The 12742-nt window shown below is 52.6% G+C and overlaps 1 protein-coding gene across 5 annotated transcripts in view; it reads left to right on the top strand.

Moving 5' to 3' along the window:
• The window catches only part of TCF20 (transcription factor 20), a 161329-nt gene that overhangs the window by 105281 nt on the left and 43306 nt on the right, over positions 1 to 12742 (top strand). For all 5 annotated transcript variants that reach the window (XM_074326485.1, XM_074326484.1, XM_019715431.2 and 2 more), the window contains one exon: positions 6286 to 11946. In XM_074326485.1, coding sequence (XP_074182586.1) covers positions 6322 to 11946 — 5625 coding nt within the window. In that variant the 5' untranslated portion in view covers positions 6286 to 6321. Of the gene's footprint in view, positions 1 to 6285; positions 11947 to 12742 lie in introns of those variants that run through there.

Genomic DNA, 12742 nt, shown 5'->3' with positions numbered 1-12742 from the left:
ATTGCGTTTTGAAAGAGTTATAGTAACTCATGCTGCTTCTGTTATTTTTTTGTCCCTGGTGGAATGTCATCTCTTAATTTTTTGAGAAAATCTAATAGCTATAAATTTGTGTCCCCACTTTTTTCCCCCTGCATGTATGTGATCATGGGTAAAGGTGGATATTTTTTATAGCTTGTGTGACTGATAGGTCACAAGTCGTGACCTTCAGGGAGCAAACCTTTTGGGCTGTAGTGTCCTAGTGTGTTTCTTTCCCTCTAGAAGACGACTGACTTGTAGATTCTCACTGAGTTGGTTCCTTAAGCCGCTTTCTGGGCTCCCAAGCCAGGGAGCAAATCAGCACCATCAACACATCTTCTAAAGGCCTAGCTGTCCTGAGACACCTGCCAGTCACTGAGAAAAGTCTAGCCTCTGCCCGTCTGCCAACGGGACATAGCATTTGAAAAATCAAGTCAGTGGGCAAATCTTTGTGTCTGGTCTACTTAGGAAGAGCCTGTGTGCCCCTAACAGAGAGAACACACCTAACGGAGAGAACACAGGTGTATCCACGTACAAGCAGTCAGCTCACTTCTAGCACATTTCAAGATGCCTTTCTAAAATGCTTCCTGATTTGTGAGAGTCTTGCTGCTAATTCAAGGAAGGCTTCTGCCAGAAGTACAGATTGGGCTCTGGGGTGGACCTTCCATACCCCACCTCTCTGTTTACTGTGAATGTTTGCTTGTTTAATTTCTCTGGGCCTCACTTTACAAAAAGGAGCACTAATACTTCTTAGAGTTTGACGAAAATGAAACATATTTATGTAAAGCACCCAGTACAGTGTATGGCTTGTGATAGAGTTGGGGTGATGCCACCAAGGGGACCCAGCGGATCGCTTGGTTGGTTTGAGAGGATGGAGCAGAGCAGGAATTGGGTTGGGAAGATGCCAGAGGCCTTGAAGGCATGCGGGGGGCAGTGCTGTCAATGGCAGGTGAAGCCAAACTGTTCAGGTGACTGAGGCTGCGGGAGGGTTTCTGCAGCTGCGATTCTAATCCAAGAAAGATGAAAATGGCGGTGATGGGGCTAGAGAGGCAAAGGGCAAATACAGGAAATGGAGAAGGAGCAGGGTTAGGTTCTAAAATGCAGAGTTCAAGGCAGGGGTGCGTGTGGGGCTCTTCTAAAGCTTCTTGCTTAGGCTGTCTGAGAGGGTTGTGGGTTTTTTTTTGAGCATGGTAAGTCGGGCCAGTTGAGGAAAGAACATTTTTGTCATCGAAAATGAGTTGGTGCCTGCCTAAGAATACAAGTATTTTATCATCTTTATAGAAATGATTCCAGCGACAAGTGACACTGCTCAGTCTTTACGTGCGGAAGTGACTATTCTGTCTCCCCCTTACACCTAAAGAGGGCTGGAGGCCTTGTCTTCTGTCCCTGCGAGGTCGTTAAAACATTGCCATGTGGCCAAGTCCTGCAGACCTCACCCCCCCACCGTCGGCGCACACACGTCCTAGCCCCTCTGATCTCAGCATCCCCTCCAGTTTTGAACCCTGGCCGTTTCTTGCTTGCAGTTTGGCTGTGATTTTTGTCGGATATTTCTAGGTGTTTTGTTGAGGAGGATTTCTAGTCCCGCTGGTGTGCCATACTGCATGAAATAGAAGTCTCTTGCTCCCCAAGTGATAATATTCTACCCTGAAATCCTAGGGATGAGAGAAGAACTAACTGTATTAGAGTCCTGGTAGGAAACAGATGGCACGCTCAAACTGGGTAATTTGAGGAGCGCTTGCTTAATTGTATTATTCAGGGTTCACTCAGGAAAAGGGGCGCTTTCCACCCCAGGTACGAGGTGGTTTTTCATAGCAGAACTAAGGGCTTACCCAGCCATTGGAAGGTCCTGGAAGCTACTGCTGATCATCTCAGACTGAAGGGAGCACCACACTGAGCGGTTCCCGTGAGCTCGCGGGAAGCCCTGGGGCTGGGGCTGCGGCAGCCACCTGGGGGCTCCCCGGGGAATTTCAGCCTCCCCTTTCTTCTGCCTGCCACATCTGTTTTGTGCTTCTCTTTGCCAACTCTAACCCAGAACCGTGCTGGAAAGGGGTTCTGGAAAGGTAGCCCAGCTTCTGGTCTGCAGAGGAGAACTTAGCAGGAGAACGTGCTGTCGCCGAATTGACCAGTGCAGACCTGGGACCTTTTACAAGGGGGAGCAGGGTTGGGAGACCGCTGGAGAAAGCGGGCTGACAGTACAGGACTTGTTACTGCGTCTCGGCCTGGACACAAGCGCCTGACGAGGGGGCTGTTCTGGTTGCCTCGCCGGAGGTTCCCCGCCAGCCGGCCGCAGTGGCCGCGGGGTGGGTGCTGGGAGAGCGGAGTCCTCCTCACTCACCTGCCTCATTCCAGCCAAACTGGGCCGGAAGCCAGAGGGGCCGTGGAGGAGATGGGTGAGGAGTGAGGCTGGAGGGCAAACAGAATAATCCACCTGACAGGGGCCATAACTATAACTAGAAACATACGTGTTGTCAATGTCTTGAGGATTAAAGCACGTTTTTCAAGGCAAGGAAGGAAAATAAGCAGAAAAGCAGTGGTTAAACCTGAAATGAAAGAGGAAGCAGGTTCTTGAAAGGACAGTGGAGAACATTGTGGAGAAGAGGCTGGAATGGGGAGTCGCATGAGGTTGGACATTGAAGGAAGGAGGACAGAGGAAGCTCATGTGGGTTTTCTGTGGACTGTAGTCCTCGGCCCGCGATAGGATGGGGTGCAGAGCGCCCACAGGCTGGGAGCAGTGGTCGCAGGGAGGCCGGTGTGTGGACATCAAACGTGCCGGACCCCACTCACTAACTAGTACGCCTCCACGGGCTTTCTGAAACCATTCAGAAAGTTAGGAAAGTGCAAGAAAACCAGAACCGGGAAAGTCAGGACAAGGGCGAGTGGGGGAGGGAGGTGTTAGTAACCCTTTTTCGGGGTGTGTACACATATTCCTGTGGGCGACTTGCTTCCTTTGGAGCCGCTGCTTTTCTTTACTACTGCAGCTTGTGTTCATCCAAACAAGGAAATGCAGGCGTTTGGCATTAATCACGAGGCTAGAAACAGATTACACCGATGCTTTGCTTTTTCAAATGATGGGATAGTATTGGAATGATCTATTAGGAAATTATTTTATATGCTAATGCTAAAATTACAGTTCCGCTGGGTTTACATTTCAATTGCCGGTATGCTTGGTTTTCCTGATGGCTTTACTTGAGACTCCTAAAATAGATGGGCTTGTACCCACTTTCTGATGCTAGATACTTCATGTAGACTGAGAACATTGAGCGTGACGGTACCCTGCAGGAGGTGTTTGGCTGTGATTTTTTTTTTCATGTAGCCATAAGAAGGGGGAGAAAGGCTGAGGAGACCTGAAGGAGTTGTACCCAGATCTGTTTCTGGCCCTGCAGCCCAAGGCGGGGGACTTGCCCATGTTAAAGTAAGCGGCCTGGAGCTCTTGGCTCCTGTTTAGGAAAAATTGGGAGCAAGTGGCAACAGTATTTATACACTTGAATCTTTCGGAAGCCCGATTTTAGTTACAGAAGGATTAATTAAACAACATGTAGTTATTTATGGAGTGATTCTCTCTAGGAAGCTTTTCAGAAAAGTGCTGGATTTCGTCTTTTTGTTGGATTTAACTCTTCAGCCACCTTTTATCGTCTAGAGAAGCCCATGGCATTGAGAGCTAGGATAGCACTCCACGAACAAGAAAGTACCGTGGGGACAGAATCGTTGTGGACAGTCTCACAAGTAATGGGGGAAGCCTCGTGAGAGGGATTCAGGGGAGGGACATACTTACAAGTATTGTTGGTGGCCACCCACTTTCAAGGCCAACCTCTGACAGGACAAGTGGTAGATGTCACTGACCCGTCCAAGACCCTCTGGGTCCAGGAGTGTTAAGAACGTGGCCTGAGCGGGTAGAGTGCTGCTCGGGAGCCTGTGGGCTCTGCTTTGGTTTCCTCATCTGCAGAGGGAGGTGAGGGTTTTCGTGTTGTGAGCATCCGATGATTGGTGTGTGAATCAGGCGCTCCCATAGCTGGTAGCTGTTCCCAGCAGGCTCGTTGGAGCGCAGAGCTCGGTCTGTTGCAGAGACGTTTTGAAGAGGGTGAGAAGCGGTTTCCTGTAGATTCTGAGATTACACGTATGTGTAAAGATGGCTTTGGGTCATGTGATTATATAATCAAACTTAATCTATCAATGTAGTAGACCCTTGTCTAGTTATAGACGTAAGCGATTTCAGGAAGCAGTGGGCCAAGCTCCCCGAGTTTGGAGCTACTGACCATCTGCAGCTGTGATCCGTATTTACTTTCTGGAATCTCTTCGCAGCTCTCATGTCAACTCAAGTTGGGTTTTTCCCCTTGTAACTGGACCTGGAGAATTTGACAGGCTCTGCTTTTAGATCAATTGTGTTGTTTTCGCTTCTGCCATTCTCTCGTCACACCGCCACCTGTGCGTATGTAAGTTCTAGCCTAGTTCTCTAAAGCATTCTGGTTCAGAGAATGCCTGCCCGCCCTACGCTCCTCACTGTTTCGATGGCAGGATTACAGCAAGGCTGAAAGTCTTTGCCCTTTAGGAAGTTTATATTCTAGTGCGGGAGAGACAGACAGTACACAAGAAGCATATCGGTGTCTGCTGGGACTAAGTGCTGGTGAGGAAATCAGGGGGAAGGGAGATTGGGAAAGCCCGGATGAGGGTATAAAGTTAGCTGATTTTGATAGGATGGCCAGGGAAGGCCTTACCAGTCAGGTGACATTTGCCCAGGGACTGGAAGGAAGGAAGAGGGGCAAGCCCTGCGGTTATGGAGGAAGAACATTGCTGGTGAGAACAAAGTTCCTGTGAAGAAATACCAGTGTCTATCCCAGGAGCTAGGAGATAACAGGAAGTCAGAGAGGGAATGGGGTGGGTCCCGGCCCCCCAGACCAGCTTCTCCTGGAATGAGGTGGGGAGCCACTTCAGGACTTGGACATAAAGAACCCGACTTACCTTTTAAAGGGATCACTGACTTTCCTGCCGGTGACCCCATTTTCAGCCCCTCCACCCCAACCGTGAACTAAGAAACTAGCTTCATAAGCCATTTAGATCAACTTTTTGCCTTAACTTACCCTAGCCCATATGTTTCATAACTTCTTTTTGAAATAATCAATCTTAAAATTATTAGGAGCAGTTTGGCCTTGTCATACTTATCTCTGACTCTGAGGAGGAGACAGGCCCAGGCAAAAGACAAAATAAAAAATGCACTCTTGATGAACTATTTAAGAGGAGCATTACATGACGTGCTAATTACATTAGCAAAGGTAGTGCAAAGTATTGACCCAATAATATGACTTTGGGAGGAGGCTAGGTAAGAACTAGGCTTATGAGTTCCTATCTTCCTCTGTATCTTTGGCTGCCCTGCAAAGTGACTGTTTCAATTCCTTCTTTCATAGTAACGACCAACAGTAACTTTGCGAATATTTGCAAATAGTCAATTGGGAAATAAAAAAAAAACTACATGGGGATTAGAGGTGCTGGAACATCTTGCAACCCTCCAAAAAGCATCTTCAAGGATAGTCACTGCTCCTTTGGCTTCCGCTGCGAGCCCTTTCCCTGCGAGTTGCTGGGTGGTTGAGGGGGGTACCTCGGACAGTTATGTATCAAGCAGAGGTTAACCCTGAAGTTTGTGAGGCTGTAGCAGTAGGAATCCCTGCAGTGATAAGAGTTGAGTCTCCTGGGGTCGCCAGTCATCACAGGCAGTTGATAATTATAGTAAAGATGAGGAACATGGGTTTGGATAGAAGGGGCTGACTTCCGTTCTCAGGCCGGTCCGTTTCTTAGAGTCCAGGAGTGGGGCAGCCTGTGGAGTGACTGCCTCAGCCTTGAGACTCTTAGTTCAGTGACCAGTCTGACACATGAAAGCAAAGAAATGGAAGTGTTCTTCTCACCCCTCCGCCGCCATAACTGGAAGACTTATTTTAAAATTGCTGTAATTGACAGTAGTAACACAGCCCTATGTGTTCATCCAGTTGAATGGGGGGAGGGGCTTATTTATCTAATAACAAAGGTTTTACTGTATTGTTTGTTTTTACCTAGACTGTCTCTTTTGATACTTCTGTAGACTCCTGCCTCCCTCTTTACGTCATTTCTCTGCATGTTTGCATTTTCAGAAATGACTAGGATAAGAAAGAAACGGAGATGAAATTCGAGCCAGTCAGTTTTGTGTGGGCATCTGAATTGCCGCACCCGTCCGTCATCTGGACTTGATTCTGTTTGTGCTGAGGGTGCGTGTCTCATACTTTCCTCCCTTTTCTCCGTTTCCAGGAGGGCAGTTGGCCCGCTGCTGTCCTGCTGAACAGTATGCAGTCCTTCCGGGAGCAAAGCAGTTACCACGGAAACCAGCAGAGCTACCCACAGGAGGTACACGGCTCGTCCCGGATAGAAGAGTTCAGCCCTCGCCAGGCCCAGATGTTCCAGAATTTTGGGGGTGCAGGTGGCAGCAGTGGTGGCAGTGGCGGCAGCAGTGGTGGGCGACGAGGGACAGCAGCAGCAGCGGCGGCCATGGCTAGTGAGACCTCTGGCCATCAAGGCTACCAGGGTTTCAGGAAAGAGGCTGGAGACTTCTACTACATGGCAGGCAACAAAGACCCCGTGGCCACAGGCACCCCACAGCCGCCTCAGCGACGGCCGTCAGGGCCCGTGCAGAGCTACGGACCTCCCCAGGGAAGCAGCTTTGGCAATCAGTACGGGAGTGAGGGCCACGTGGGCCAGTTTCAAGCACAGCACTCTGCCCTGGGGGGCGTGTCTCATTATCAGCAGGATTACACAGGGCCTTTCTCTCCGGGGAGCGCCCAGTACCAACAGCAGGCTTCCAGCCAGCAGCAGCAGCAAGTCCAGCAGCTGAGACAACAGCTTTACCAGTCCCATCAGCCTCTGCCCCAAGCCACTGGCCAGCCAGCGTCTGGCTCGTCCCATCTGCAGCCCATGCAGCGGCCCTCGACTCTGCCGTCCTCTGCGACTGGTTACCAGTTGCGAGTGGGTCAGTTTGGCCAGCACTACCAGTCCTCTGCTGCTGCCTCCTCCTCCTCCTCCTTCCCTTCCCCGCAGCGTTTCAGCCAGTCCGGGCAGAGCTACGACGGCAGTTACAGTGTGAATGCCGGTTCCCAGTATGAAGGGCACAGCGTGGGTTCGAACGCACAGGCGTATGGGACACAGTCGAACTACAGTTATCAGCCTCAGTCGATGAAAAATTTTGAACAGGCAAAGATGCCCCAAGGGACCCAGCAGGGGCAGCCGCAGCCGCAGCCTCCCCCTCAGCACGTGATGCAGTACACCAACGCTGCCACCAAGCTGCCCCTGCAGAGCCAGGTGGGCCAGTACAGCCAGCCTGAGGTCCCCGTGAGGTCCCCCATGCAGTTCCACCAGAACTTCAGCCCCATCTCCAACCCCTCCCCCGCCGCCTCTGTGGTGCAGTCTCCGAGCTGTAGCTCCACCCCGTCCCCTCTTATGCAGAGTGGGGAGAGCCTCCAGTGTGGGCAGGGCAGTGTGCCCGTGGGCTCCAGAAACAGAATCCTGCAGCTGATGCCGCAGCTCAGCCCCACGCCGTCCATGATGCCCAGCCCCAACTCGCACGCCGCAGGCTTCAAGGGCTTTGGACTGGAGGGGGTGCCGGAGAAGCGGCTGACGGACCCTGGCTTGAGTAGTTTGAGTGCCCTGAGTACGCAGGTGGCCAATCTCCCAAATACTGTCCAGCACATGCTACTGTCCGATGCCCTGACACCCCAGAAGAAGACCTCCAAGAGGCCCTCCTCCTCTTCTAAGAAAGCAGACAGCTGCACAAACTCTGAAGGTTCCTCACAGCCTGAAGAACAGCTGAAGTCCCCAGTGGCAGAGTCGCCGGATGGAGGCTGCTCCAGCAGTTCTGAGGATCAAGGCGAGAGAGTGAGGCAGCTGAGTGGCCAGAGCACCAGCTCTGACACCACGTACAAGGGTGGAGCCGCAGAGAAAGCCGGCTCCTCCCCAGCACAAGGCTCTCAGAACGAAGCCCCCAGACTCAGTGCCAGTCCTGCCAGAGAAGAGGCCGCCTCGCCAGGTGCTAAGGACACGCCATCGTCATCCGAGGGCAACCCAAAAGTCAACGAGAAGACTGTTGGGGTGATTGTCTCCCGGGAAGCCATGACAAGCCGGGTAGAAAAGCCTGGTGGGCAAGATAAAGGCTCCCAGGAGGATGATCCCACGGCCACTCAAAGGCCACCCAGCACTGGCGGGGCCAAGGAAACCAGTCACACATCACTTCCCCAGCCAGAGCCTCCAGGGGCAGGGGGCAAAGGAAACAAGAGTGGAGATAATAACTCCAACCACAACGGAGAGGGCAGTGGCCAGAGCGGGCACCCCGCCGTGGGCCCTGGCTTTATAGGCAGAACTGAACCCAGCAAATCTCCCGGCAGCCTGCGCTATAGTTACAAAGACAGTTTCGGGCCGGCCGTGCCAAGAAGTGTCGGTGGCTTTCCTCAGTATCCTACAGGCCAAGATAAGGGGGATTTCGCTGGCCACGGGGAGCGAAAGGGTAGAAATGAGAAGTTCCCCAGCCTCCTGCAGGAAGTGCTCCAGGGTTACCACCATCACCCGGACAGGAGATACTCGAGGAGTACTCAGGAGCACCAGGGCATGGCTGGGGGCCTAGAGGGAGCCACGAGGCCTAATGTCTTAATTAGTCAAACCAATGAATTAGCTAGCAGGGGCCTTTTGAACAAAAGCATTGGGTCCCTATTAGAAAACCCCCACTGGGGCCCCTGGGAGAGGAAATCAAGCAGCGCAGCTCCCGAAATGAAACAGATCAATTTGGCTGACTATCCAATTCCCAGAAAGTTTGAAATAGAGCCTCAGTCATCAGCCCATGAGCCCGGGGGTTCCCTCTCTGAAAGAAGATCAGTGATCTGTGATATTTCCCCACTAAGACAGATTGTCAGGGACCCGGGGGCTCACTCACTGGGACACATGGGTGCCGACACCAGACTTGGGAGGAACGAACGTCTCAATCCCAGTTTAAGTCAGTCGGTCATTCTTCCAGGTGGGTTGGTGTCCATGGAAACAAAGCTGAAATCTCAGAGCGGGCAGATAAAAGAGGAAGACTTTGAACAATCCAAATCCCAAGCTAGTTTCAACAACAAGAAGTCTGGAGACCACTGCCATCCCACGAGCATCAAGCATGAGTCTTACCGAGGCCATGCCAGCCCCGGAGCAGCCGCCCATGATTCCATCTCAGACTATGGCCCACAGGACAGCAGACCCACGCCAGTGCGGCGGGTTCCTGGCCGAGTGGGTGTCCGTGAGGGCATGAGGGGTCGGTCCCCTTCTCAGTACCATGACTTTTCAGAGAAATTGAAGATGTCTCCTGGGAGGAGCAGGGGCCCAGGGGGAGACCCTCACCACATGAACCCACACATGACCTTTTCAGAGAGGGCCAACAGGAGTTCTTTACATGCTCCCTTTTCTCCCAACTCGGAGAGCTTGGCCTCTGCTTATCACACAAACACTCGAGCTCATGCTTATGGGGATCCCAACGCAGGCTTGAATTCTCAGCTCCATTATAAGAGGCAGATGTACCAACAGCAACAAGAGGAATATAAAGACTGGAGCAGCAGTTCTGCTCAGGGAGTAATCGCCGCGGCCCAGCACAGGCAGGAGGGGCCACGGAAGAGCCCACGGCAGCAGCAGTTTCTTGACAGAGTGCGGAGCCCTCTGAAAAATGACAAAGATGGCATGATGTATGGCCCACCGATGGGGACTTACCATGACCCCAGCGGTCAGGAAGGTGGGCGCTGCCTCATGTCTAGTGATGGTCTTTCTAACAAAGGCATTGAATTGAAGCACGGCTCGCAGAAGTTACAAGAATCCGGTTGGGACCTTTCCCGGCAGACTTCTCCAGCCAAAAGCAGCGGTCCTCCAGGAATGTCCAATCAAAAACGGTATGGACCGCCCCACGAGACCGATGGGCATGGCCTGGCTGAGGCCGCACAGTCGTCCAAACCTGGTAACATTATGCTGCGGCTGCCGGGTCAGGAGGATCATTCTTCTCAAAACCCCTTAATCATGAGGAGACGCGTCCGTTCTTTCATCTCTCCCATTCCCACCAAGAGACAGTCACAGGACGTAAAGAACAGCAGCACTGAAGCTAAGGGACGCCTCCTTCACCCGTCGAAAGAAGGCGCTGACAAAGCCTTCAATTCCTACGCCCATCTTTCTCACAGTCAGGACTTCAAGTCCATCCCTAAGAGGGAATCCGCCAAGGACCTGCCAAGCCCAGACAGTAGAAACTGCCCCGCTGTTACCCTCACAGGCCCTGCTAAGACCAAAATACTGCCCCCACGGAAAGGTCGGGGCCTGAAATTGGAAGCGATCGTTCAGAAGATCACGTCCCCCAATATTAGGAGGAGTGCGTCCTCAAACAGCGCCGAGGCTGGGGGAGACACGGTCACCCTGGACGACATACTTTCTTTGAAGAGTGGCCCCCCCGAAGGCGGGGATGCTACTGCTGCGGATGCCGAGATGGAGAAGAGGAAGGGTGACGCAGCGTCTGACCTGGTCGGTCCAGCAAGCCAGGAGGTGACTGTGGAGAAGCCTCTTGCGAGGTCTTCGGAGGAGTGGCGTGGCAGCGGGGACGACAAAGTGAAGACCGAGACCCACCCAGACACCGTGGCTGCTGGAAAGGAAGCCCCTGGTGCCGTGACATCGGCAACCTCACAGAAGCCTGGGGGTAACCAGGGGAGACCAGATGGTTCCCTGGGTGGGGCAGCAGCCTTGCTCTTCCCTGACTCCAAGAATGGACCTCCAGCGGGCGCCCTGGCCCCTGAGGCCAACCCCAAGGCTGAGGAGAAGGAGACGGACACAGTGACGATTTCCCCCAAGCAGGAGGGCTTCCCCCCGAAGGGGTATTTCCCTTCAGGAAAGAAGAAGGGGAGGCCCATAGGTAGTGTGAATAAGCAAAAGAAACAGCAGCCCCCGCCCCCACCCCCTCCGCCCCCTCAGGTACCAGAAGGTTCTGCGGATGGAGAGCCGAAGCCAAAAAAGCAGAGGCAAAGGAGGGAGAGAAGGAAGCCTGGGGCGCAGCCGAGGAAGCGGAAAAGCAAACAAGCAGCCCCCATCGTAGAGCCCCAGGAGCCCGAGATCAAACTCAAGTACGCCACCCAGCCACTGGATAAAGCTGACGCCAAGAACAAGTCCTTTTTCCCCTATATCCACGTAGTCAATAAGTGTGAACTTGGAGCCGTTTGTACAATCATCAACGCCGAAGAAGAAGAACAGACCAAATTGGTGAGGGGTCGCAAGGGGCAGAGGTCTCTAACCCCTCCACCCAGCAGCACCGAAAGCAAGGTGCTCCCAGCTTCGTCCTTCATGCTGCAGGGACCCGTGGTGACAGAGTCTTCTGTCATGGGGCACCTGGTTTGCTGTCTGTGTGGCAAGTGGGCCAGTTACCGGAATATGGGTGACCTCTTTGGACCCTTTTATCCCCAAGATTATGCAGCCACTCTCCCGAAGAACCCGCCCCCTAAGAGGGCCACGGAAATGCAGAGCAAAGTTAAGGTACGGCACAAAAGCGCTTCCAACGGCTCCAAGACGGACACTGAGGAGGAGGAGGAGCAGCAGCAGCAGAAGGAGCAGAGGAGCCTGGCCGCCCACCCCAGGTTTAAGCGGCGACACCGCTCGGAAGACTGTGGCGGAGGCCCTCGGTCCCTGTCCCGGGGGCTCCCTTGTAAAAAAGCAACCACGGAGGGCGGCAGCGAAAAGACTGTTTTGGACTCAAAGCCCCCCGTGCCCACCACTTCAGAAGGTGGCCCCGAGCTGGAGTTACAAATCCCTGAACTACCTCTTGACAGCAATGAATTTTGGGTCCATGAGGGTTGTATTCTCTGGGCCAATGGAATCTACCTGGTCTGTGGCAGGCTCTATGGCCTACAGGAGGCGCTGGAAATAGCCAGAGAGATGGTAAGTACACGAGTCCCGTTCCGGCTGCTCGTTTTCTTTCTTTTTTTGGTTCTGTGTCTCCCACCTTTACTTGTTTCAGCCTTATTATTTTATGCTTACGTATGCCCTGGTGATTCTTCCAGATTAAAGCTCCTAGGCCCAAAGGATGGGCAGAAAATGAAGTAAATTGGAACGTTTACCTTTTATTTTTATCAGTGATACGTGACCACGGGTTACAAAGTCCTGTTAGTGCCATACAGCTTATTAAGACACACGTCCCTGCTCCACCCTCCCTGCTCCACCCCTCCTCAGACCGGATGCCTGATTCCTCTGCCGGTTCCCGTTTCTAAACAATAAGCTTTTACTGCTGTTTGTGTTATTTACGGATCCTTTCTTCCCTTTTTTTTTTTTTTTTTTTTTAGATTTTATTGGGGAAGGGGAACAGGACTTTATTGGGGAACAGTGTGTACTTCCAGGACTTTTTCCAAGTCAAGTGGTTGTCCTTTCAATCTTAGTTGTGGAGGGCGCAGCTCAGCTTCAGGTCCAGTTGCCGTTGTTAGTTGCCAGATGCCAGGCGCATCCCACCATCCCTCGCAGGAGTTGAGGAGTCGAACCAGCAACCTTGTGGTTGAGAGCCTGCACTCCAACCAGTTGAGCCATCTGGCCACCCGGATGCTGAGCGGCAGCTCATTGACTTCATTCTAGTTGTGGAAGGCGCAGCTCACTGGCCCATGTGGGAATCGAACCGGCAGCCCCGTTGCCCAGAGCTCGCCCTCTAACCAACTGAGCCACCCGTCTGCCCCTTTTTTCCCATTTT

This window comes from Rhinolophus sinicus, linkage group LG02 (assembly GCF_036562045.2).
Source record: "Rhinolophus sinicus isolate RSC01 linkage group LG02, ASM3656204v1, whole genome shotgun sequence".
Classification (NCBI taxonomy): Eukaryota; Metazoa; Chordata; class Mammalia; order Chiroptera; family Rhinolophidae; genus Rhinolophus; species Rhinolophus sinicus.
Note: the sequence above shows the minus strand (reverse complement) of the source record. Positions and strands in the feature narration are given on the sequence as shown.